The 26175-nt window shown below is 37.9% G+C and overlaps 1 protein-coding gene across 3 annotated transcripts; it reads right to left on the bottom strand.

Moving 5' to 3' along the window:
• On the bottom strand, positions 1–25881 carry LOC139145065 (UNC5C-like protein). 3 transcript variants are annotated; one of them, XM_070715999.1, is made up of 11 exons: positions 25777–25860; positions 16771–16817; positions 16477–16554; positions 13164–13225; positions 10694–10772; positions 9706–9848; positions 6393–6489; positions 4376–5196; positions 3411–3575; positions 2048–2230; positions 1–1135 (listed from the first exon to the last, which is right to left on the bottom strand). In XM_070715999.1, the coding sequence occupies exons 2-11, from the start codon at positions 16793–16795 to the stop codon at positions 794–796; spliced, it is 1995 nt and encodes a 664-aa protein (XP_070572100.1). In that variant the 5' UTR covers positions 16796–16817; positions 25777–25860; the 3' UTR covers positions 1–793. The 3 variants fall into 3 exon arrangements, with proteins under 3 accessions (XP_070572100.1, XP_070572101.1, XP_070572103.1); XM_070716000.1 differs by lacking the exon at positions 16771–16817 and having other exon boundaries at positions 25777–25881; XM_070716002.1 differs by lacking the exons at positions 13164–13225; positions 16771–16817 and having other exon boundaries at positions 25777–25858.
• Between the last annotated feature and the right edge of the window lie 294 nt (positions 25882–26175).

The raw sequence follows: 26175 nt of genomic DNA, 5'->3' as shown, positions 1-26175 counted from the left end.
TTGATGAACTTCACTAAATTTTGTTCTGAGAACACTGCAATGATTCTTCTGGTGAAGCATACAAACACTGAATGCTGATGTAAAAATATAACTTTCATCATTTTAATACCCCCTGCACAGACAAACTTTATTTTTGAAAGACAGCACCAGTACCTAACCAACCTACCGGTACTCTTATTTTCAGATTTGAACTCAAATATTCTCCATCATCAAAAGAATTTATACAAACATCCAAATACATTCATTACAACGATTGCCTTCTTGACTCTGCACCCTTTCTTCTGACTGTAAAGGTTCAGCTTCTCCGTTCAAAACATATGATTGGGCCAAGTCATACAAGTCCAATTATTTTTTTGCAATTTTAACTCATAATCATGTGACATATATTTTGAACAAAGACAAAACTGTCTACGCACTACTTGTGGATAAATCTGAGTTGCTACCAGAGCAGATATTTGCTATAATACTTTTTGTTTCTTTTTGCCTTCAAAACAATGAGTTATAAAAAGCCATGAAAGATTTCAAACTTTTAAAAACTTTTTGTGTTTCTCCTTTGAGGAACAGTTTCATGATTTTAAAGTTCTAAAGAGGCAGAGGAATGAACTTTCAGTTTCCCTTTTTGCTAATTTGCCACATAATTTAAGATAATTAAACCACTCCTTATGATTTGAAATTGCGATTGATAATTCACGTTTTGGGAACCATGGAAACTGATGATACTGTATAATTGTCTGATATACATGTCACTGTGTTAAAAACCAGACCAGACTGCCTTCTGCTCTGTACTGCACATCTACTTTTCATCTGTATGGACAGGGAAACTAAAATTTGGATATGCACGTTTGACCTCTCCTGCGGCACTGTTGTTCCTGATCTTTCTGAAGATGTCATACAGTGAACGGATTTCTGCCTCCCCGATCTGCTCCTGTTGTTGCCGCCAGAAAAACATCAGCTTTTCTGTTGGACTGGATCTTTCACGGCCAGTGGATGCCTGTAAACCCATGATTTCATTCGCAGACAACCCAATTTCATTTGCAAAACCTCTCCAGTCACATCCAAATTCACTCGGCACATCAAGTTCCAAGCTAAGATCACGCACCAGTGAGTATGGAAGACTTGTAGGGTTGTCATCACTCTGAATGAATGAACAACAAAATCAGAGATTGAAGAAAGTAGCAAATTGTCTCTTTTCATACAGGTTTAGACAAAGTTTTATAAAAGTGGCTATTTCTTATAGTCTTACTAATTTCTTAATTTAATAAAAACATCCCATTTTGATAAATCCTACATGATCTAGTGTAGTTGGTGGTATTTGATTGAACACAAGCATCTATGTCGGATAGATTTTGTAATCAATGCCATAATCAAGCAAAACATTGCAAACTGCTCATTACAAAATGTTGAATTTTAGTTCCGCATACTGTCCAATAATGCCAGGATGACGTCATGTAGGGTTTGGTACAAATGCCCTTTTCATGCTTGATACCTTTACACAAACACTGTCAAACATTTTTGCTGTTAAAAGCATGACTGCTACTCTGTGAGACTTTGTTCACTATTCAGTAAATTAAGATATTTTCACAAAATGCATGAATTGCACTATATCATAATGTGTCATGGTTTAGAAACCGTCTAAATAGTTCTTCCATTCTTCTTTAGGCAGTATGCAGCTTGACACTGGAAAGGTTTTAAAGTTTGCTCAAATTCAGATTTAGGAAACTCAGAACATTACAATTTCATGATCCGAAATTAAAAATCAGGGCTCACCATGAAATCTTGGGATATGAGAAACAAATTACCCAAAATCTACCAATATTAGAAATCCCACATGGCTGCACTACACAGTGCCAACTCTATGGGAGAATTTTCGATCTTCATGATAGCAAGACATTTAAAACCTCATATACTACATGTGTAAAAAATGTGTGACCAAAAGCAGCAAACCAAGCGTATTGTGAACATTTGTGTGCATAAAATCAGTCCCTAAGGTGCATTTTTTCCTTTTACGGAATCTGAAGTTGCTAGATACAGAACTATACAGACTTACCTTATAATTACGTCTGCAAGGCACACTGACAGGTGATATAAACTCTGTTATCTGAAACTTGACGTTGAATTTTTGCTGTGCTAGTACCGAGCAACGGAACTGGCCATTTGGAATTGCCTGCACGACAAATGTCAGAGATTGACGGAATCCATGCCAAAGATTTCTAAAGCTGATACATTTCACCTGAATTACAAGTTAGAAGTGGAAAGACCTTTCAGTTAAATTTTCATGCCTGCAAATTTGAATCAAGATTTAAGATTTAATCAACTTCAAGTAGTTAATATGATATCAACAGCTTTCTCTAACAAATACATAGTAAATATTGTTCAAGCAAAAGAGATGCGGTATTTTTTACATACTTTTCACTATCACTGTATTTGATTACATTTTTGTTACACCTCTCTAGCAAAATAAGCTGTATCGGTGATGGTGTCTACAATGGACTGATCCATGATGCACAGAACATACAAGTTCTGCCTGCCGCTCGAACAGCGCCCTCATCAGCACATACATGTACTACAATTAAGAAGCTGCTTTGGGTAGTATGTACCTCAAAATTGAGAGACTTGCTCAAACTTTCGTCCAGGAATCTTTCAACCATTCTTTTTTAAAATCAAGAATAAAAATCGAGGGTCACTGTGCAAATTTTGGTACTAGAGAAACAAATTAGCTCCAGATTTACCGATATTTGAAATTCAAAATGCCCACAATCCCTGTGTTAGCTCTATGGAGAAAAATATAATTTTGGATTTTCGTAAATCTAAGACTATGAAAATTTTTCTATCACCAAGAGCTTTACAAGCCCCAACAGGTGGTAGATCAGAAGAGATTGTGAAAGTTTGAGAGTCCAACTCTCTGTCCCTGTGGTGCATACCTTAAGTGTAGTATTGGTGAATGGATACCAAATTGTAAGAGTTCTTATATAACTATACACTTCTCTCTGGGTATCATTATGTCCATGAACAAGGTGATATGAAGAAGCTTTACCTCAGCAGTCATCATTTTGGAGCGCACATCAAGATATTATTTCTACAGTAAATTCAAATTTACTCAAACATTTCTTGCACAAATCCAGTAACATATGACACACATCTCATCTATATAACATTACTTGTTTGAAACTAAATTCACAAACACAATCAGTGGCTACATCTGTTGATGTAAAAAGGTGCAGCCACTGAGAGCTCTAACAGCTCCTACGGTAATGTAACTTTTTGTACATGGCTGTTAAGGTAAAGATTCATATGCATTATACGAAGTTATTCAAGTAAAAAGAAAATTGAACAAGTTCATCTGATTTTTCTCTAAATATCAGCTTTGGGTGTAGAAAAACTGATCCATAGAGGGCTAATTGTATACTAACCACAGTGTCCTCTGAGTTTGTCAATGCTTGATTCATCCCCTGATTCACACCCACATCGAGATCTTTCACACTGATCACAAGATCTCCCTCTCCATCGACCAATTCTAACTGTCTTGGTACGTCCGACTGCTTGCCTCCCATCTTATCCTCGTCTTCATAGACATCCTACAGAATGAGAATTCAAGAATATGGTGTTAAACAAGTAATAAGGACTTCAAGGAGACAAGGTTATGGGCTGTATCCGAAGAGCTCATCTTGTCCCGGGGAATTACAACTTGCTGACTTTTTACACTTAAAGGAGGACTACCGTATTCTTTGTGGCAAAGGATTCGATACAAATTCCTATCCTTAGGATCGCCTTCATACTCTCTCTTCACAATGTTTTGCTAAAATTTTAAATTACATGTATCATACACAAAAAACACATTAAATACAAAAATCCTCTCAAAATAATCAAATCCAGCCAAAACCTGTCTTTGCTTGACTGTCATGATTTAACTGTGCAGAGTAATATTTATCCCTGCCCAATGTCCACATGATGTTGAAAAACACATCATGTAAATAAAAACTTCACCTCTCATGGAATGAAAACTTTGCAGATTCAATTGAGCCACGTGACAATTTGTTGCACACTGTGATCTCATATTGTGCTTAACATGTTCAATGGAAGATAGTTTTCAAAAGCTTTGGAGTCAATTTATTTTATTCAATGACAATGATAGATAGTTATTGAAATGACAAACAATGCACGCTAGCCTGGTATAACTTCTTGCGGTAAAATTTTTACTGAAGTGAAATATTTTGCATTTTGAGTATTGTAGTCAAAATATCATATATCACTTGAATAGAACATACAGTTTACTGTCATGCGCAACTTCTTGAAATGAATAGAAAAATACTCTTTCTTGCCGTGAATAAATCCTGTCCACACATCACACATCAGCCACTGTTTTGTAAAGAATTACCTTCAATTGAAAAGAATAACATGCATGGACTCGAATGATGACATCTTTCCCTTTTCGCTGGAAGTATGGCACGATGGTTACATGTTTTCCCAAATCATCCGGTATATTTTCCTTCCCAAGGACCATTTCCTCCTCTGGATCATGACTTTGTTGGTCAGACCCAGAGCAGCCAAAACCGGTGAAGTGATCGGTGAAGACTGTCACGGAGTCCTTTGTGACTATCTGAAGTACGCTCTTGTCTGCCTCAAACTTCGCTGCCTCATTGATTTTGGTGTCTGTGCTGTAGGTCGTGAATTTCCAATTCTTCCTTGCATTGGCTGCACAGTGGGGCAGTGTCAGAAGCACTTGCTTTTTGAACTTGACGCCATGAGGGCCACAGAAGATGGTCGGAGTCAGGGGAACTTCTCGGTTCTTAGCTGGTAGAACATGGCTGCGTTCCTTGCTGAAATAGACATACACTACCTGTGTTTGACCTTGCTCAATGGCATAGGGCGGTATTAAGAGCTTGACACCACGTTCGGGCAGTTTCAGACAACCTCCATTGTGATCAAACCTGGCCGCTTTGTAGTCACCGGGGGCCGGGTGGAAATTTGGAAAATCTGGAATTGGTAAGACGTCTTGCAGCTTCATCGGAAAAGTTTCAGTAGGGACATAGTCTAATTCAGATGCGCCTTGTTCTGATGTCTTCTCTTCTTGACTTGAGTTTTCTGTCCATAGATCACTAGAAACATGTCCTCCAACAATTGAACCATCTTTCCCGAGTGTCTGCATGCATGTTTCATTGATGCAGTCAGCACTTTGGACCATATTCTTGAGCACGTCTGTGAATGAAACGGTAATGCAAGAAATCAGGATTTTTTTCATACTTCTGTTGTTTTCTACATCAAAACATAAGTCTCAAAGGTGCACTGTAGGGTGTACAAACTTGAAGAAAATTGTAAAAATAACATTTTCTTTGAATCTAAACATTCAAATTTGTTAATTTAAAGTTTGCCACCCGCTCGTTTGGGAGTTTGTAAATTTTGAAAATGTCCCTGGAAATGGCAAGGTGATGTTAAGAGGTTGATAGTAGAATCTTTTACTTATAAGTATATGATATAAGTATTGATCTTCATACTTTGAACGTTTATACAATCCTTTTCGTCCAAATAACACACAGGTACTGATCAGAAAAGCAGTAAAATAAATGTTCACTTGACATTTTTAGGTACAATATTGTGTCACAAAAATTTGCATCGGATTACATACACTTTGAGTCATCCCAGGGCCACATGTATTATAGGCCAATCTGCATAGTTAATATGATGTAGCAATAATGCCTTGGGAATCATTTGAAGTGTAATCACATGCAGACTTTTATGAGATGTACCTCAAAGAAAAAGATGCAAATTAAGGGGAGAACCATTTGATTTTCTGAGGGGGTGGAGGAAATGGGTACATGTCTGCAATTTTTTTTCCTGGTCACTGTAATAGCAAATTGTTTTTCTATTGTCAGTCCTGCATCAAATTTGTTTTTCTGTATTTGAAGCAATGCAATTTTTTCTATCGGTAACAATTTTTTTAAATATGTGATTCATTATTCTAACGACATGTCACTGGTTCAAATAGCTTTCAGTGTTCTGTGTATTCAGTAGTTCACAATAACTGCATCTGCTATCTAAGTTTTATGTACAAGAGACAATTTGTAAAATGGATGCTTAGCTGACTGATCTTGAGAGTACTGTACTCCTGATTCCTCTGAGTTCCTTTCTTTCAAGTCAGTATAATAGCACCAAACAAAATATTCAGTTTTAATAAGCTTTTGGGAGTAGAAGAAGAATTTGCAACTATATAAAACTAAGATTAAAGCTACTGGCCCTTTAGGTCTGTTATGCTGATATCACACATATCAATATGCTGGTTATCGCCTTGAGATATCAGATTTCTGTCCTACAGAGCATGGCAGTAGCTGTAGACTGCAACTTTGAAACCTGAAGCAACTAATTTTTTTGTTTTAAATAGTTGAAAATTTACATACCTTTGTTACCCTCTGTCTGCAATGGCAAATGACTTGAACTTGGCATTGAGGGTGCTTCTGCCACAGGACTTGGATAAAATGTAGCATTGTCGTCATTCTGACAAAATAATGGGGATTATGTTAATGTGGAAAGTGGCTCTGAGATTCATATTCAGATTATCAAATTTCTGCAATAATTTTCTGGTCTTCTGCTTGTGTGGAGTCATTTTAAAGCCTGTGAAGCTCATGAATCTTTCAATATCTTAACTTTTTGTGAAAATCTGAAATTGAATTGCATCTAAAAGACAGTATTAAAGTACGGTGGCCATTTTGAATTTAAAATATCAGTAAATTTTTGTTTATCCAATCCAAAACTTCACACAGTGACCCCTGAGTTTTATTCTTGATGTTGAAAGAGAATTGAATATCATTACTGATGTACATGTAACTCATTTGCGTTGCAACAGATCAGAAAACTCAGTTTCCATCAGCAAAGTCTCGGGCAAAAGTTTGTAAACATTCTGTATTGAGGCACGCATTGATTAAAGTCTCAGCAAAAGTGTGAAACTTCTGTTTCGAAGCATGGATTGGTTTCAGAGTTTCTCTGAGGAAAATTTTAGCTAAAGTTTAAAATATTATGTTTCTTGGCACTTTGAAAGGTGTAGGTTGTCAATTGCACATGTAGTAATTTATGTGTTTGCTAAAAACATTTCACTCAATCAGCATTTTCTTCCATGGGTCATTGAAATGCAGGAAAACCCAAGCATAATACTTGATGCAAGCTTACAAGTGATGAAAATTTCAACAGTATATCTCCTGTGACCATGAGGGAGTTTGTCCGAAAACAAACATTAGATGTGTGTTGTGTGTCTGTCTGTCTGTCTGTCTGTCTGTGCGTGGTATTCTCTTTTTTGACTCTGTCATTCACTATGAGTGAACTTCCTTGCAGCGGTAGTTCATAGCACCAAACGCTGAAGTACAATTGGCTCATTTGCATTGCAGTGGATAGAAAAACTCATTGTGATGTATTTTTTCTCATGTCAATTTTTGCAAAGTCAGACGTTGATTGCTGTTGTCAACTTCTAAGTATGCGTGCAGCAATCACAGTCGTACCATGCACATACTCCTGTGATATGACCTATGACCTTTGTGGTGGGTTACATGTGCTGTGACCATGGTTACAATGTTAGCAGCAACATTTAGGTAGAATGTGCCTCAGGAACAGGTATTTGGAGTCTCGAACTTTTACAATTTTTTTCTGATCTACCACTTTTGAGGTCTCATTTTAAAACTATTCATGTAAGAAAAATTTCCCAGTCTCAGTTTTTCGAAAACCGAAATTTTTTTTTTTCCTCCAAGTTAACACCGTGATTGTAGCTATTTTGAATTTCAAATATCAGTAAATCTTGGGTAGTGTATTTCTCCATTACCAATATTTGTGTGGTGACCCCCAACTTTCATTCTTGATTTTGAACGAGAATAGTCGAAAGATGCCTTGAGGAGAGTTTGAGAAAAAGTAAGTCTTTCACTTTCGAGGTGCAAACTGCCTTAAGGTTGCATTCTTCTTGAAGATGAAGAGATAAAAGTTACACACTTTTGTACACGTGTGTGTTTGTGTTTACTGAAAGAAACGTTGGTAAGACCTGTAAAAAAGACCTGGCCCAAACTGGACAATTTTACAAATAAACCTACTTCTTGAGGGTCAAGTTGCTTCAAAACACTCTGGGAGGGCCTCATTTATGCTGTCAACAATCATAGAACAACGGACAACTGATACATCAGAGTCTCAGCTGCTACTGCATATGAGTTGAGCTTGTTCAGTGGTAATTTGCAAATAACGGATAACAAATAGGTAACAACTGAGGAAATTAAAAGAAACTGTTATATCTTATTTGCAGCTGTATTCTACAAAGGTAAAATCACAGCACACCTGCTGTTCTTTTTATTGTTTTTGTGGGTTTTTTATCCCTTAAACTAAATCTGTAATGTGCTTGATGTCCGTCTTTGTTCCAAATTAGCTGGACAGTACCATTACTAGACAGATGCAGGCAGTGTTTCTTCATTATTTGTCCTGCACTATTTTCACACGATTTAAGGCGTAGTACGTGCCTCGGAAGTGAAAGACTTAAACTTTTGCTCAAACTTTCCTCAAGGAATCTTTCAGCAATTCTCTTTCAAACTCAAGAATAAAAATTTGGGGTCACAACGCAAAGTTTGGAACTAGGAAACAAATTACCTACCATTTTGCGATATTTCAAATTAAAAATGGCTGCCATTCCTGTGGTAACTCTATGGGGAAAAGTTAAATTTTGGATTTTTGAAAAACTAAAACGGTGAGAGTTTTTCATTCTCCAAGACCTTTAAAATGAGCCCCCATAAATGGTAGACTAGAAAATAATCATAGAAATTTGAGAGTCTGACTATCTGTCCCCTGACGCACATTTTACCTTAATGGCAAGCTATGTAAGTCCTTGAAACACTGAATATGACTTGGTTCATAACATCGTAATGTTGATTGTCTGGTAAATTTGCCAGTGCCCAGTAAATTTGATAGGAACTTACTAAGCGTCGCACAGGAGGGCATCTCATTATGCTGATGTTGTATTGATTCCAGTTTATGGACACTTGCTGGTACCATAGACAATACAGACCTACTATCTATGCTGGTACTTACTGATTGCAAAGCAACAATGTAATTTGGAATCAATGAAAGAAACACATTTTTGATGCCACATAAGAGATGGTATGTGCCTAAATTTTACTACTTTTTATGACTCCAACATATTTCATCCCTGAATTTAAGACTTGATTTGTATAATACCGTAAAGGTACATGCACAATCATGCAGCAAATTTCAAAGCTGCATTCATACATGTAACCCTGAAGAAGGTGAATATGAGTACTGGCAGATGTACTTGACATCAAAAAATGAGGTTTGTGAAAACTGACAGCTAGGTTTCAAATCCATTCCCAATATTTTGAAATCCCCCTGGAGATTTTGACAATAGGGACACACTTCCTCCTTGCCTTCAGCATTCTGAATAAAACACGGCATACAGTCAGCAAAATGTACCGGTATAACTCACTTCAAGTTGTTACCCATTCAACATTCTTCATAAAAAGGCATTTGAAAATTATTTTGTTACACTGCGACTGCATAGAATGGCATAGTTCATCTAAATTTAGAAATAACATTACTCTTGAGATCATAAAATGCTGGATCACTTTTAACCATCTTCTTGGAGAACAAGCACCATTGTCTGCGTAAAAAAAGTGTTGTAAGAATACTGAAGTTATATTGGCAGACATCACATCAGAAGTTTTGCTCACTTACCGAGTGAAAGAGGTGTGCATCCTTGCATTTCAGCTTTTTTTGGTGAGGTGCATTGTCTAGCCTACTTTGCTTTCTCTTGTCGTCATTTGATTGCTGAGGCCCATCGATGCTTGTTTCCCGAAGCATAAAACTTGTACCAGTATCTGTATGGAGAGGAATGCTTGGCGATAAAAGCAGGCACGCGCATGTTATAAATTTACACAAACAATACTGGTCTTCATCAAGTTCAAGGACTGTAACAGTGCACCGTTGGCATTTTCACATTGTGCATGTAATACTCAAATTCCTATTCCTAACCCCACCTAATGGGTTGAAATTACATTCAGAGTACATTCAGAGTTCTCCACAAGAATTTTTAGGGGTGCGCCACCCCTCTGTTACAAGGGACCATTCAGATGATATTAACAATACACAGGAATACATTTTTATGACAAAAGAATATGCACATTATGTATTGTCATGCAAATTTGTAATGTATATAATGTATGCCATAGTGTATTATCCTTGTACCAAGTTCAAACGGAATTAGCGCTGGTATGTCTGAGAAATCTGCATGAACGGATGGACACACAGACACATGCACAGACACACAGACATGACCAAACCTACAAGTTCCCCTGGATGTTCATGAGCACTGAAAATCACAGGTCATCATACAAAGTTTGTTACTAGAGAAACAACTACCTAACATATACTGATTCTGAAATTTAATATGGCAGCCATCCCTGGTAAACTCAATGGAGAAAAATAAAATATTCAAAAAACTAAGACAGCGAAAAGTTTTCTTACTCGAAGAGCTTTGAAATGAGTGCTAATTTGTAGCAGATCAGCAAGAAATTTTTAAAAACTTCAGTGTCTGAGTATTTGTCTCTAAGCCATATTCCACTTTAATAATTGCCTTGCGGTTCACCACCACTTTTCATGTTAAACTTAAACTATCACATCAATTGACTCAGTGTCATTGTTACTTTGAATGTGGAACACTTACCTGATTGGTTGTCAACCTGGGATTCAACAAGATTTTCTTGACTTGAGCTGTAACAATCATCTCCTCCAGAGCAGGAATCCTGAAAGGACACATGTAGAAGCTGGTGTTATGCCGTGCTCTGTTAAACACTCAAGTGTAATGTTGTCTGATTGGATCTAATCACCCTGTGCGGAAGCAATGGTGCAAAACCACATCACATGATTTCCTGAAGTTCAATCACTGGGAGTGAAACACTGACTTGAAGACACCTACACTCTCCAACAGTGCCTCATTATCTGTCTCTACAGCCTATTGACATTGAAAATCAAAAGCTTAAGTGTTGTACTCAACTCAGCTAATTGTGGTCCTGGCCACAGGCTAGACTGTTGAGGGTACATATAACTGTTGAAGGCGTAACAAGAATCAGAAAGTGACCCTGAGTTTCTCATATTTGACTATTTTCATGATGTTCATCTCATCTGTCAGAATATCATGTTCACAATTGAACCCAATCTCATACCAAAAACTTAATTACAGCGCCTGTGAACCACAAACTGCAGTGATTGAATAATGGATGGTTTGTTTGATAGTGTTCACCATGGACTGCCAAAGCGATGCACACATGTACTGGGCATTGTCATAAGGCCAAAAAAAATAAATTGTGCTATTCTGATAACATGGTTTTCAAAAATAGGGTGGGTAGGTAGGTTGGCAGGAAATTTTTTTTCAAAACATTTGTATTTTTAAATATGCATTTTTCAGGGGTTCAGGGTGGTCAAACACTGGCCACAACATTTCCAGAAAGACGTATCATACATATAAAAGGAAAAAAAACCCCATAAAAGACATCCTTGTTCAAGCAAAAATAAAATGCCAAGTAACAAACGCGTGATTTTAAGGGTTTTTTCTTTCATTTTTTACTCACATTTGGTATGCCAATGTGAGGTTATCGTATAAGCTGAATTAATTTGCATGTCTGTATATTTGTGGGTATGTGCGGATGTATGTCCGTCACACACAAAGGCTCCCATACTGCCAAAGCTACCGTCTCAGTATTTGGTGTACAGGTAGATGTAGGGGTTGAGATGTGAATTTGTTCAAATGAACACATCAGTGTCAAAAATGTGCAAATGAGGTAAGAAAAAGGGAAATCCTGCAAATGTGCAGGAGTGCTGGCATGTCAATTAAAGACAGGCTAACTCCACTGACTTGACTCATTTCCTGTCATTGTTTATGAACTGTTACATATTAACAGACCTGCTGAAACCATAGACAGAAGAGGGGAGGAAGACCATCAGTAGAGGGGAGGAAGACCGTCTATGGTCAAACTAAGAGGGGGCTAGCTGCCTTTCTGCTATGCATGTTGCTAAAGTTGACATCCAGTACCTAAAGTTTCAGACCTTAATTACTTTTATCATTCTTGTTTTTCTGGTTTAAATATTTCTTGTTGTTTTTCTGGTTGTACTGTGCAGGAATCATTGTAGAATTTTCCTGCACTGAACAGATAGAAACAACATTTATTGTTGATCTTTGGTACCCATACTGGTATATACCAATTTTGATCAAATGTGAGCGACACCGTATAATTGCGGTATTTTTTAAGTTTTACGTCCGCCTTTACGTAGTTCTAAAAAGTTTAGGGTCAGCAGGTAAAAAATAGGGTAGATCGGGTTATCGGAACAGCACACTTTATTTTTTTGGCCTAATTAAGCGACATGCCTCTTTTCTGGCAAAAGCTTACTCGCATTGCCAAGATTTTTGCATCTAGGAGAGGAAATAAAGCTAGCGAGAATGGTACAGGCTGGTGTTATGCATGTATATATACATGCACCGTATATACAAGTATCACAAATGTGACAGGTGTCACAACAGATAGGTATCCTTTTCTTGAGCTTTTTTCTTAAACATTGCATTCTCTGCTCTGTTTACACTCAGAAAAGGTTAAATATTGAACAATTTTACGGTCTGTACCAAAACATCAAGCTCAGTGTATCTCAGTATTCAAAATCAGTGTCATGTTTGACAAGCTACTTGTAGAAGTAAGCTGGATCATATGGTTTGAGCACAATGAGGTACCATGACCAGATCAAAGAGTGCAGTTATTAATTTGCATTGCTAACACATAAGAAAACGCTTTTCAATTCAAGACATATTTTTCCCATTTTCAACTTTTGTAAAATGAAATTCTGCTGCAGTATGCCAAATTGCTGTTTGGCATTCACATCTCTCCAATGCTTAAGTGACAAGATGTAACTTTTCTTTTACATATAGTAAAAACTGGACAATGTAAATAGCTCCCAGCATCTTTGTGATTACCAAAGTAACACGCACAAAGCTCCACCACTGCGATAATAATAAATGGACTTCACCTTCTTTAACCACATCTGGCCAAATTTGACAGATCACAGTGTTCAGCAATCAATTTTTATAATATGCACAATTTTGATATGAAGATGAAAAACCATCCCTCTAGGAATAATATTTCACCTACCTCACATGGTGACAGGCTACAGATACCACTATCAAAAGTTTCCAAGCTGTATTGTTTAAACTCTAGAAAGAACAGGAAGGAACTTATTTGAGAGTCAGCTCATGCAGTCTTGTTATCCATGCTCATTTCAATTTTCAAATTAGCCTTAAAGCCACAATACCTGCAAATTTCATGCACTATATTTCATGATTTTATTTTCAAAACAAAGTTAGTTCATGTAAATGTGCTAACTGAAGGACATGTATAGAAGTATAACTGCTCACTGATTTAAACCATGCCTACACTTTTTAACAGGTGCCGCACTCATAAAATTGCACCCCGTATACGGAAAAGTACAACAAATGCACTATTTTGTGAACATGCACATCATGATCATCCAAGAAACATACATGAGTATGATGTCATTTACTTGAATGCAAAACACTCAGTGGCTGACATTTGTTGTTGTACTCTTTATTTTCTCTGTCACATGATTAGATTTTGAAAATGGTGGAAAATCTAAAATGATGTTAAAACTTTTGAATTTACGTGCCACTTTTGACCTTATGACAGTGTTTAACCTTTTTCAGTCTTTAATGAGTCGGAAAGAAAACTCTTGGAAAACGGGGGATACTTTGAGGTTGGTTTATTACACATTTGCAGTTATTCAGGGGCTTTACTTTAAGGCAAACAAAAGAAGGCCTGTTTCCCATCCTCGGGTGCATCAATCTAGACTAGCCACATTGGCCTTTTGTTTTTCATGTTCACGTGGAGACCTTGTAAGAAAAGATTGAGTTTGTTACATAAGGCAGGAAATGTGATGTTTATGATGATCTGTTGGATCACATGCACATTATCATGGCAGGCTCTGTAAGGAAAGAACTGCACTGACATTATTTTCTGAACAGTTCCATTATCACTATCACCATGCTAGATGTCAGAATTATCACTGCACGTTGGTGGACCATGGTTAAATGTAGATCTTGTGATCTCCAAAAAATGTACATAAAGTAAACATAGGGCCAAAGTCCCTGAAGCTACTATAGACATGGATACAAAATTAAATATTTCCTGACTGTATGAAATTATCTCACTAAGGTCATCCTAGGGACCTGTAAACCAAATATGAAAGCTGTCTGACCAGCGGTTTTGAAAATACAAGCGACCCAACAGTTGACAGAGCTCTGCTTTGTTATGTAGAGAATAACCTTTTGTGACACATGTATTGATGAAGAAGGTGGATATCTTTGACAGCTCATTTCAGGATGGCCTGACCAAAAATGGAAAAAAATTCCCTAATTCCTTTACGTCATAAAAAACAGCATATCTGTCAGGTTATAAAGAATCTTCAGCTGGTTATCTTTATCTGTATTTTCATCCTATTAACCAAGCACATTTTAACTCTCAAATTAACATGGCAAATAAGTTCTGTTGAATAAGTTGAGCCTGTAGCTAATAAGAAAAAGCACACAGAAGAGACAAATGTTTGAAACTTAAGAAGTTCAAGGTCATCAAAAGCATTATAAGGAATCATGTAACACTTTCATTGCACTGTTTACACAGATTGCATAATTGCTATAAATAGCACATGAGGAATCTTACAGCCCAGCTTTACCATAAAAACCCTATCACTTTGACCACTCTTTTAATTGACTACTCTATTTTTTTCCTCAAAAAGTAATTTCATTTTATCCTTACCAAGTCAACCATAAATGGAAATTAGAACTTTCTCTACCTCTATTTATTTGACCACCCTATCATGACAAACTATTATGAGCAATTTCCTTTAGATAACATACAGGGCACAATAAATGACCGTTCAGAATATGTCAAAGTTGGGATTCAGGAAAGTTGCATCTACATGTTTTAATCCTCCAAGATGGTAAGCATTTCACTATGAACTGTCAAAAAAGTTGAACTTTCTAATAATTCTACACTAAAATTATTTTGGCTTTGATGATTTCCAAATTAATTCAATTATTTAAAATCATATTAATTATTTTTTTCTGGGTGAATTGATAGGGTTTATACAGTACAACAATTACATACAATGTAAGTCAAATTTTGACCAAAAATGACAAAAAAATTCCTTAAAAATACACATTTGCATATTTCATCACAATTTTAACAAATCTAAGTTGGGTTATCCGTAGGGACCTGTATACCAAATAACAAAGCTGTCTGACCAGCGGTTATGAAGAAGAATATTTGTTACCAAAAACGCCTTTTTTGGCGTTAATTTGCATATTTTCAACAATATCAAGAAATTAAAAAAAATTATTTCTCAAAATCATATTTTTCATTTACACAACAAATATCAAATCAGTAAGTACTGCGGTTCTCAAGATATTTGAGTGGACGGACACCTCACAAACGGACATACATACATACATACATACATACATACATACAGACTGACGACGGACGGATACCCATCCCAATAGCTTCTATAGACTATAGTCTATAGTAGCTAAAAAACTATGTCGATTCACCACATCATTTTTGTGACCTGGGATGAGAAACAAACCTGGCCTTATCCCCCATTTTTTGTCGTTTTTACTTCACCTAGGCTAAGATATTAGTAAATTGTATCCCGATATTTATTTACACACCCAATTTCATATTTTTGTCTTCCTTTACATTTGAAAACAAATGGTGCCATGATTACTAGCAATTCAAGTTAATTAGTTAGTTAGTTAGTTCCAACACTGCAGTGATCAACATCAGGCAAGAGTTGAAAAAAAATGGAATTTGGGGAAAAGGTATACCAGCTCTGCAAACTCTGGGGAAAAGGCAAAACAAACTCAATGTACAATATCTGACACAACTCCTCCCAAAATATATGCAGAGTCTTTTGTGAGGCGCATTATTGTTACAGACATAAAAATAACTAGACTGTTGACAGTCCTTTGTGCCTTTGCTGTCTCTTATGTAGTCTCTTGCACACACGATGGTGGGGGCATTGCAAGCGTATGATTTTGGAATGTCTGGAGCTACGCTTGCAATTCCCCCATCATCGTATTTGCCAGAGACTACAACATTAAGAGACAGAAAAGGTGAGGGATGATCCACTGTCGACAGTCTAATAAATAACACAAAAACCATACTAAGTCTGCACAGTAGTACAATGAGACTACGTTGATGGAACACTATTTCCTCAGGCTATGAGGATGAAAGTTCCTTGAAGTTGAAATTTTAAAGCAAGTAACAATTTGATCACTGTCTAAATTGTCCTCATGACCCCATCCAAGTCCTTCAAAATGGGGGAATGTCGAGGTCTGTCAGCTTCAATTTCAATAAACACAATAACCAAGCAAACAGATTTTTTTCTTACCGGCACACTCCAAATTTGCTCTCTGGTCTTCATCCTGATCTTCTGGGCTAGCATTTACAGCATCGGCCATCCTGGATTCTGAAGATCAGTTTCATACTGTTATTTGTGTACATATGAAGTTTAAATTGTCACTTTTGTTTAATTTTTACACTAATACAAAAGGCCCCAAGTGCCTCGGACTCGGAGACATACTGCAAAGCCAAACAGTCCCTCCACGATTAACCACTGCCGAGGCACGATATTTACGAATGCTTAACACGGTGGGAAAAGTAACAATATCATAAAAGATCTCACCTGAGCATGGAGCTGGGCTGATCATTCTGTGGTGGTGTGCCGGGCGCCTGTGGAAGTTGTAAACAGCGGGGTCTTACACTTACTTTAATATATACATGTAGGGTCAGGTCTTTACAAAAAACATCCACCCTTTATTGTAACGAGTGCTATATGTTTCCAAGCTAGGCCTAGGTAATAGCTGCAATAATTGTAGCCCCGGTGGGGCTGAGCTGTGCGACTTGGGTTTCTATTACATGCCTCGTATATCGAACGTCGACTGTCATGCGGTTTGTGCTATGCCCAGGGCATAATAATAATAATAATAATAATAATAATAATAATAATAATAATATTTTATTGCTTGCTTGTAAATATAGGATTTACATCACATATTTGTGGCAATAAAAGTGTGATACAAAAATAAGTTAAAATTTTCTTTAATAAAGATAAAGTAATACAGTATAATAATAGTAGCTAATAATAAATATATTACTACATGTAGGTATTCTTTGTTTATATAAAGTAAAAATATAATCTGCAAGTTGTTCATTAAAAGATAACTCTTGTTTTGTTAGTAGAGAAATAAGCTGATTTTCAGTTGTATCTTTTAGGAAATTGATTTTACTGAAATTGTTCTTTCTTTTGACTTTGTATTTCCGACAGACTAATAAAAAGTGTGTTTCATCTTCAATACTGTTGGTGTTACACTGATTGCAGTATCTTTCAGTAATTGGGGTTTTGGGAACAATGTGTTTCCCTTTTTCAATTGCTAGATCATGATTACTAATGCGTGAAGTTTGGTGAGTAATTTTCTTTTCTCACCTTGTAACTGAATTAAGTAGGGTTCTAATCTAAAATTATGTTTTATTTTGGCGTAAATTCTTAGTTTACTATTTTTATCAGTGATCAAATTTTTCCAAAAGACTTCATAATTGTTTGTTAAAGTCGTTTTCATTTAATTGTGCAGTTATAAGTTCTTGATGTTTAAGTGATGGAGCTTTATCAAGGAGAAAGTCCATTCCATTGTCTTTAATTAAAGTACTTAAACAGTTAAACCAGGATCTATTGTTAGTATTGTTTACCATTTGCTCCATGAAAGCTTCTTTAGCAAGATTACAATGTGGCAGTTGTACGATATGAAGCCAGTGTTTAACAATATTAAGTTTGACCTCAAGTAGAAGTGGGAATTGTCCAAGTTCACCCCTCACAGTGGCATTACAAGCTTGTCTATTACACTGTAAAATGTTCTTTCAAAATTTAAGGTGAATTTTTTCCATTGCTGATTTATTCCACTTCTTGTAATCCAGGAAGTCTTGTCCCCAAATCTCTGAGCCATACAGTAAAACAGGTTTAATGAAAACATTGAATAAGTGTAGGGGAAATTTTATCTTTCTGTTGTGCAATAAAACCCTTTTTAAACTATACAAAGATTTTGCTGCTTTATAAGCCAAATTTGTAATTGTGTCACTGAAACTACCATTTAGTTTAATTGTCAGTCCTAAGTATGTACATGTATAGCGAGGATCTTAACAGATTTGATGCATTTACTACCATAGCCAAATAAGTGTTTATCATCAAAGGAGATTTACTAAAATTAATATCTTGGGTTTTCTGTAAATAAACATCAAGTTTCCAATTAGAGCAAAATGTGTGTAGGGTGTAGGGTATTCTACCAACCTTCTTTTAAGATAGAGATTAAGACAAGGTCATCAGCGTATTATTATTATTATTCAACTCTGGTGGTTCAGTATTTACTTTTTCTAGATTTGTTTTCAAGTCATTGACATATAAATTGAACAGACTAGGACTTAGAATACAGCCCTGTTTTATTCCTTTTTCAACTTTCAGGCTTAGCAAGACAAAATTATCTGTTTTGATGTGTAATTTTGAGTTAGTGTACTTGTGTTTTATGAGTCTGTATAATATGCCATTAATATTATTTTTGAGAAGTTTATGAAAAAGACCAACTCTCCATACCGAGTCGAAAGCCTTGGCAAAATCAACACAACAAACATAAATATTCTGCATTTTGTTAATATATTTGTGTATTAAATCTTTAGGGTAAATATGTGATCTATTGTGCGATGGTTTTTGCGAAACCCAGATTGATTATTACATGTATGTATACTATGATTGTCATCTAAAATACTATTTAGCCTTTCATTTAGAATGTAAGAGAGAACTTTTCCTACATGTACACAGCTTCCGACAGAAATGCCCCTATAATTTTTCGGGTCATATTTATCTCCCTTTTTAAATAAGTGTGTCATAATGCTTGTATTCCAGATGTCTGGAAAGTTTGATGTATCTAAAACTGCATTAAATAATTTAGCCAAGGGTTTACATAGAAAGGAAGAACCATGTTTTAACAACTCTATACAAAACCTATCAATCCCTGCTGCTATTTTACTTTTTAAATTTCTTATTGCTGATAACACTTCTTTAGTTGTTATTGACTTATCCAGCTGCTGATTAGCCTGATTCTTAGTTTCTGCAGATGTTGAACTATCAATAATTTGCTGTTGGAAATCATTATACCTGTCATTTTCAATTGAGTAAGAATTTTGTAAAATTCCATCCATGTTGAGGCTGAGATACAATCTCCAGTATTATTATCTTTATCATTATCTTTTAAGGACTTGATCAATTTCCACATATCGTGTGAATTTTTCACATGTAGACTCTTTAGTTTGTCTAAGTTGTTATGTAATAATTGCACTTTTCTTATTTTCAACAAGTTTTTTAAACTTCTTTTTCTTTGTGTAATAGATAATTTTTAACTGACTGTCATATGGAGCTTTATTTAATAGTTTAGCTGTTGCTATTAAGTCCCTTTTTGCTGCATCACAGTTTTTGTCAAACCATTTTGATTTCTTTCTCTTTAAATTTTTCTTTCTCTGCTTTTGTCTATTGAAAATTCCACTGCAGGCTTTATCTAAGATGTCATTAAAATGCTTAGTTGCTGAGTTCATGTCAGATTTGTTATTACCAATATTAGTATTCAAAAATTCTGCAAAATCTTTTAGTAGCTCATCTGATGTCAATCTATTCGTGTAATTGAAAACAGATAACTTATCCTTTTCCATTTTGGGGGCATTTGCAATAAATTCACAGTATCTTTAACACTGCTTGGATTAAAATTTGTTAGTTTGAGGAGGGTAGAAATTTGACAGTGATCTGAGAAAATTGTGAAATTGTGTATTTTAAAATACTCAAAGTCATCTATGATGTCTGTTGTTGCAAGACCATAATCTACTACACTGTTTCCATTCCATTGGTAACATGTAAATTTTCCACAAATATCTCTTGGTAGTCTGCCATTCATAATTCTTGTATTGCTGGTTTTACATAAATCTGTGAGGTTTCTACCATACTTATTTTCAATCTCATCCATATTTCAGCGATTGAGGTGTGTATCGACAGAATATCCTGGTGGAACTGGTATATGATTTGAGAAATCATTCTGACAGTAATCCTACTCTGGCATTAAAATCCCCTACAATCATGACAGAGCCAGAACAGCTACACTTTGTGATCAACTGTTCTAAACATTCGAAAAATGATTCAGCATTACTAGTATGTTTAGAATTTTCTGGTGCGTTGTAAACAAAGCAAATAAATATATCCTGTTGTAATCTAAAAAATGCTTTTCAAAGTTTGCACCACACCATATTGTCCGCATCTAGATGAACCATTTTTACACCCGTCTTTATGGTATTTTATACCAAAAGTGAAAGACCCCCCTCTGTTTTTTCTTTTTTCTGACAACAGAATATTCATAGTATCCAGGAATGTGAAAAGTATGTTTCAATTGCTCTGTGAGCCACGTTTCTCCAATACCTATGTCATGTTGAGTAATATTATTTATAAAGTCACTGTCTTCAAACTTTCTCTCTTAAATGGTAACCCTGTACGTTCCAATAGGATATTGACAGTGAACTTTGTATATTGCTGTTTTTCCTGAAAAGGTTTCGTTCACATCAAGGTTTGCATATGGGGCATAGTGTGGTATCGGATGAGTCAAGGAAACACTACAGCATGTAGTAAGAGAACAGCTTTAATGCGGTGTGTCAATCACCAAAGTACAGAACAACATGTGCTCAAAAAACACAAAGCCTTCTGGAGTTAAGGCCATGCAAAATAAACAAACAATATGTATAACTGACAGTTCCGTCACAACATATTTCCTCCTCCAGAGTAATACATATTTTTATGTGCATGCAGATAACGCAAATAAACACAAACATCAACAACAATTTATGAACTTATTGTCAGAAGTACAGTGTCCGAGTAAGTTCAAATCAAGGTCTGTCTCAGGTAAGAACATAGTCTTTCAAATACGCTGGTAGACGAACAGTACGTTGAGGTCGTCCTGTAGATTGTTGATCATGAGTAGATGTTCCTTCCGATGGATAAACTGGTGGTACCATCAGGTGGGTGGACTTGAAGTCAAATGTCGCAGTGGATGGAGCATGTTGATAGGAACGTGATAACCGTCGAACATTCCATGTAGTTCCATCATCCAGTCTGAACGTTGACTGCCCTAGTGATTTGGTGATACGGTGAGGTTTTGAAAGTGTAGCTGATAGTTTATGACTGCGGTTAGGTCGCTTGACTCTCACAAAGTCACCAACTTTAAGTGCTGATGATTTAGCATGACGTTTCATATCAGTATATGCTTTGATCTTCTGCTGACGCCGGTGGATCTCTGACTTTAGATCATCTATTTCTTGTTTCTTTATCGCTGATGGTGGCTTCAGCTGATCAAGTGGTAAGCGTAGCTGACGATTGATCATTAGCTCTGCAGGAGATTTCTGAGTGATTGCATGTGGCGTTGCTCGATAGTTCTGAAGTATGGTGCGAATACACTTTGCGAATGGCTTTCCTTCCGCGAGATTTGCCTTAAGACCATTCTTCAGAGTTTCGTTCAGGCGTTCCACTCCTCCATTGCATTGTGGATTGTAGAGTGCTGTTAGGTTGTGTTTGACCCCAAGTGACGACAGGTAGTTTTCGAATTCATATGAGGTGAACTGAGGACCATTATCAGTAGTGATGGATTCAGGTAGGCCCCATCTGGCGAACAGCTCGTCAAGAATCTTGATAATCACAGTAGAGGTGACTGTTTCTGTAGTTGCTATCTCCGGCCATTTAGAGTGGAGATCGTGGACTACTACTAAGAAACGTTGGCTGCGAGGAGCTGCAACTACTTCTCCAAAGATGTCTATCTGTATAGATTGCCATGGTCTAGTTGGCCAGGGAGTAGGCTGTAGAGGTGGATGTGATGGTTTTGACGATTTGCCACTGATGGCGCATGCTTCACAGTTACGGACAAAGTCTTCGATCTGTGAATCCATACCCGGCCACCAAACATTCTGCCTACATCGTTGCTTCATTCTGACCATTCCTGGATGAGCTTCATGAGCCATGTGGAGTACACGCTCTTGGAGAGAGCTGGGAATAACTGCTCTACATCCCCTTGCTATGCAGTAGTCGTCCCATATGGTAAGTTCGTCCCGGAGTTTTGCAAACCCTTTTAAATCTGGCGAGACACTTCTAGGCCAACCATTCACGATGTACTTCCTGACTGACTGCAGCACTGGATCCATGTGTGAACTTGTGCGCAGTTCGTCTGGTGTGACAAGGTTATCCAAATTTATTTCAAGGATGTTTTGATCCGACTCTTCTTCCCCAGAGTCATCTTTGGCTGACAGGCGACTGAGCATGTCTGCGACAAAGTTTTTGTTGCCTGGTAGGTGCTCTACCTTGAAGTTGTACTGCAGCAGACGATCTGTCCATCTGTAGATGCGTAGAGGTTTGTGACCAGATCCTTTCGTTGCTAGTAGTGTTTTCAGCGATTCGTGGTCGGTACGCAGTGTATACCTACGGCCATACAACAATATATGCCAATGTTCTGATGCATATACACAAGCTAATGCTTCTCGTTCACTGGCGGAATATTTACGCTCAGCTGGAGACATTGTTCGTGACGCAAACGCTACTGGCTTCTCTTCCCATTAACGCATTGTGATAACACGGCACCGACTGCATAACCAGAAGAATCAGTGGTCACAAAAGTTTCGGCATCTGGATTGAAATGTGCAAGCACAGGAGGTGATGCAATCTGTCGCTTCAGGTTGTTGAATGCCTCACGCTGTGTTTCTGTCCAGACCCATGTCTCTTCCTTCTGAGTAGCTTGCGAAGTGGTTCAGCTGTATCAGCATAGTTGGGTACGAACTTCAAGTAGAAGTTTGTTGTGCCCAGGAATGACTGAAGTTCCTTGACATTTGTCGGTTCTGGTAGGTCCATGATAGCTTTCGTGTTTGACTGAAGTGGCAACACCCCAGCAGCTGATACTCTATAGCCTACGAAGTCTATTTCGCTTTTTGAGATTTCACACTTCTCCTCGTTGAGGGTGAGGTTATACCTTGCCAATTCGTTCAGTACAGCATTGAGGTTCTCGTCATGGTTGTCCTGATTAACACCATGTATTGCGACATCGTCGATGCGGTGTAGATTGCCTCCACACGTACTTAGCACTGATGCGAGTATCTTTGGAAAGCTCCTGGTGCCGAAGACAGTCCATATGGCATCCTTTTGTACTGGAAGACGCCTTCATGTGTTATGAATGCAGTGAGGTATCTGCTTTCTTCAGCCAGCGGAACTTGTAAGTAGCTGCGACGCAAGTCAAGTTTGCTAAATACCGTAGATCCATGAAACTCTGTTGTCATTTCACCAAGGTCAGGAAATGGGTACTTGTCTGGAATAATGGCTTTGTTGACCTCACGTAAATCAATACATAGGCGAATCTCTCCTGTTTTACGCCGAGTTACCACTAGGTTTGAAATCCAGGGAGATGAGTCTACTCTCTCAATGATGTCAAGTTTCTCTAGCCTGCGTAGTTCTTCCGAAACTTCAGCCCGGATGCTTAATGGCAGAGGACGTAGTTTCTGCGATACGGGTGTGACGCTTGTATCCACACGTGGTCTGTGTACAAAGCTGGAGATTTTACCTAGCCCTGTAAACAATTGAGGAAACTTGTCTTTCACTTCAGAGCCTACTGAGTTCACTGGTATACCATGTCTGCTGATCTGGAATCCAAGTGCGTTGAATAAGTTGATACCCATGAGGTTGCTGCCTTGTCTTGTTATGTAGAACGGAAAGTTGTCTACTCTCTGTTCTTCATACTGCACAGTCAGCTTTGCGATACCAATAACCGGTATAGTATCCCCTGTGTAGCTAGTCAGTACTTGGTTTGTAGCTGTGAGTGGGACGTGTCTGAAATGTTGCTGGTACAGCTTCTCGTTCATTATAGAAACTTTAGCTCCAAGATCGATCATCAAACTGAGACTGACTCCATTTATTGTAGTAGCCCAGGACTTAAATTTACTGTCAGCAGGTGTACTGCCTGAAACTGTGTAAACATATGTCTCTTAAGTCGGTTCGTCCAATGTATCGATTTGCCTGACTCTGCGAGTTGCAGACTTTCTACATAGTCGTCCAAAGTGACTAACCTTGTGACATTTACTGCATTTTTTCCCACGAGCGGGACAGGTAGGATGACGTGTGATGTGACTATCGGCCCCACAGTTGCCACAAACAACATTTTTACTTTGTGTGGCCCGATCACTGGAATCGCCATTTGCAGACCATTTTTCGCGGTTTTCCGGCGGCTGTTACCCCTGTTGTATTGTCCTTTATAGACACCTTGTACTTTTGTTTCTGGCTCTTGCTTCACTCTGATTGGCTTAATACTGGGTGTAGAATCAATTCCAATGACATGTGAATCAGCGAGGGCACTTTCGATCTGCTCAGCAAGTGTTACTGCTTTTTCTAGGGTTAGGGTGTCAGGCTCCATCAGTAAACGTTCTCTGACTCGAGTTGAGTTGGTTTTTCAATTAACTGGTCTCGGACCATTTCATCGGCGAGGCTGCCAAAATTACATTGGGCTACAAGCTCTTTCAGGGTAGCGACATAGCTTGCCGTGGACTCACCTGGTCTCTGGCCTCTTTGCCTGAAGCGATGGCGCTGTACGATTATGGATTTCCGTGGACCAAAATGAGACTCAATTTTGTCCACAGCATCCTTGTACGTCGGACAGTCTCCAAGAGAGTGAAATATTCGTTGCCCTTCCACTCCTAAGCAGTGAAGTAAGACCGCGCGTTTTCTACCATCTGCTACTCCTTCCTCGTCTAGTCCTGTGGCCGTCATGTAAGTTTTGAAGCTTGCATACCATCTTTTCCAAGGAATTGGAGGGTCGCCGGGACTTGAAAGAAACGGAGCTGGTGGTGGGAGGTGTGCTTCAACCATCCTCGTCGCCAAAATGTGGTATCGGATGAGTCAAGGAAACACTACAGCATGTAGTAAGAGAACAGCTTTAATGCGGTGTGTCAATCACCAAAGTACAGAACAACATGTGCTCAAAAAACACACAAGCCTTCTGGGAGTTAAGGCCATGCAAAATAAACAATATGTATAACTGACAGTTCCGACACAACATATGGGGCATAGCACGGCTACAATTGTTGCAGCTAGGTCTAGGTGTACATGTACCAACATGGAGGTACCAAAAGAACAATAAAGGGTGGATGTTTTTGTAAAGACCTGACCTGTAAGTGTAACATCGCGTTGTTTACCAGTGGCTGAGCCACGAGCCCTTGGAGTTGTCAACGCGATACAAGCAGCATTGCGTTTGCTGTTGCTGCGGTTCTGTAGCCCTGCCCTTGCTAGATGTGTTGGGGAGCCTCACTCCCCCAACACAACTTGCAAAGGGAGTGGTAGGGCTACGGATCCGCAGCAACGTTTGCTGCAGCACTGAGTTGTGCCTGGGATGTGGGTTGGGGTGACATTTGCTGTCCAAAACAACAACAAGGCAAAACCCTGAGCGTAATGTGGCCAGTACTCTTGTCTCTACACTGAACCCACCGTCCCTCAACCACCGTCCCTCGTTGAGGGACGGTGTCTGAACACTCCATACGCCTGTGGTAGGATGAGACGTATCGATCTATGAACAATAACGTATTCAATTACCTGTAGATTGGAATCAAACCAGGTGCCGGGACGCGGTGTCGACCATAACAGCCGGGCCAGTTTCGTTCTCAGGGCGTCATTCTACCAGCAGCTGCCCAAATGGCCAATCAACGTGTACGTTACATCTATTGTCCAACCTCGTGCGCAAGTTTTGTACACATGCCGCATTTCTTTCAAGTGCACGTTAATATGTTTTCAATGAAACAGCAAAAGCTAAAAAGGAAAGATTAAGTGGTACCTGTTATATTATGTTATTTTCACTTTCTGGACTTGGACCTGACACATACGCACACATGCACACTGGTAAGGGAGCATTCGTTTTTCAACCCGGGGAGGGGAGTTGGTGGAAATCAGGGGGAGGTTGATTTTTACAAACTGTTTTTTTTAGGGGGGTCAAAT

This window comes from Ptychodera flava, chromosome 12 (assembly GCF_041260155.1).
Source record: "Ptychodera flava strain L36383 chromosome 12, AS_Pfla_20210202, whole genome shotgun sequence".
NCBI lineage: Eukaryota > Metazoa > Hemichordata > Enteropneusta > Ptychoderidae > Ptychodera > Ptychodera flava.
The sequence above is the reverse complement of the archived record's forward strand: the minus strand, read 5'-3'. Positions and strand labels throughout refer to the sequence as shown.

Bases quoted from the DNA above. Each gene is read 5' to 3' on its own strand.
- LOC139145065 (XM_070715999.1), bottom strand. From the start codon at position 16,795: ATGATCAGCCCAGCTCCATGCTCAG. The intron at 16,555-16,770 runs GTGAGATCTTTT...ACTGATCTTCAG, and splicing joins CAGCCCAGCTCCATGCTCAG to AATCCAGGATGGCCGATGCT. The intron at 3,576-4,375 runs GTAATTCTTTAC...CTCATTCTGTAG, and splicing joins GTTATTCTTTTCAATTGAAG to GATGTCTATGAAGACGAGGA.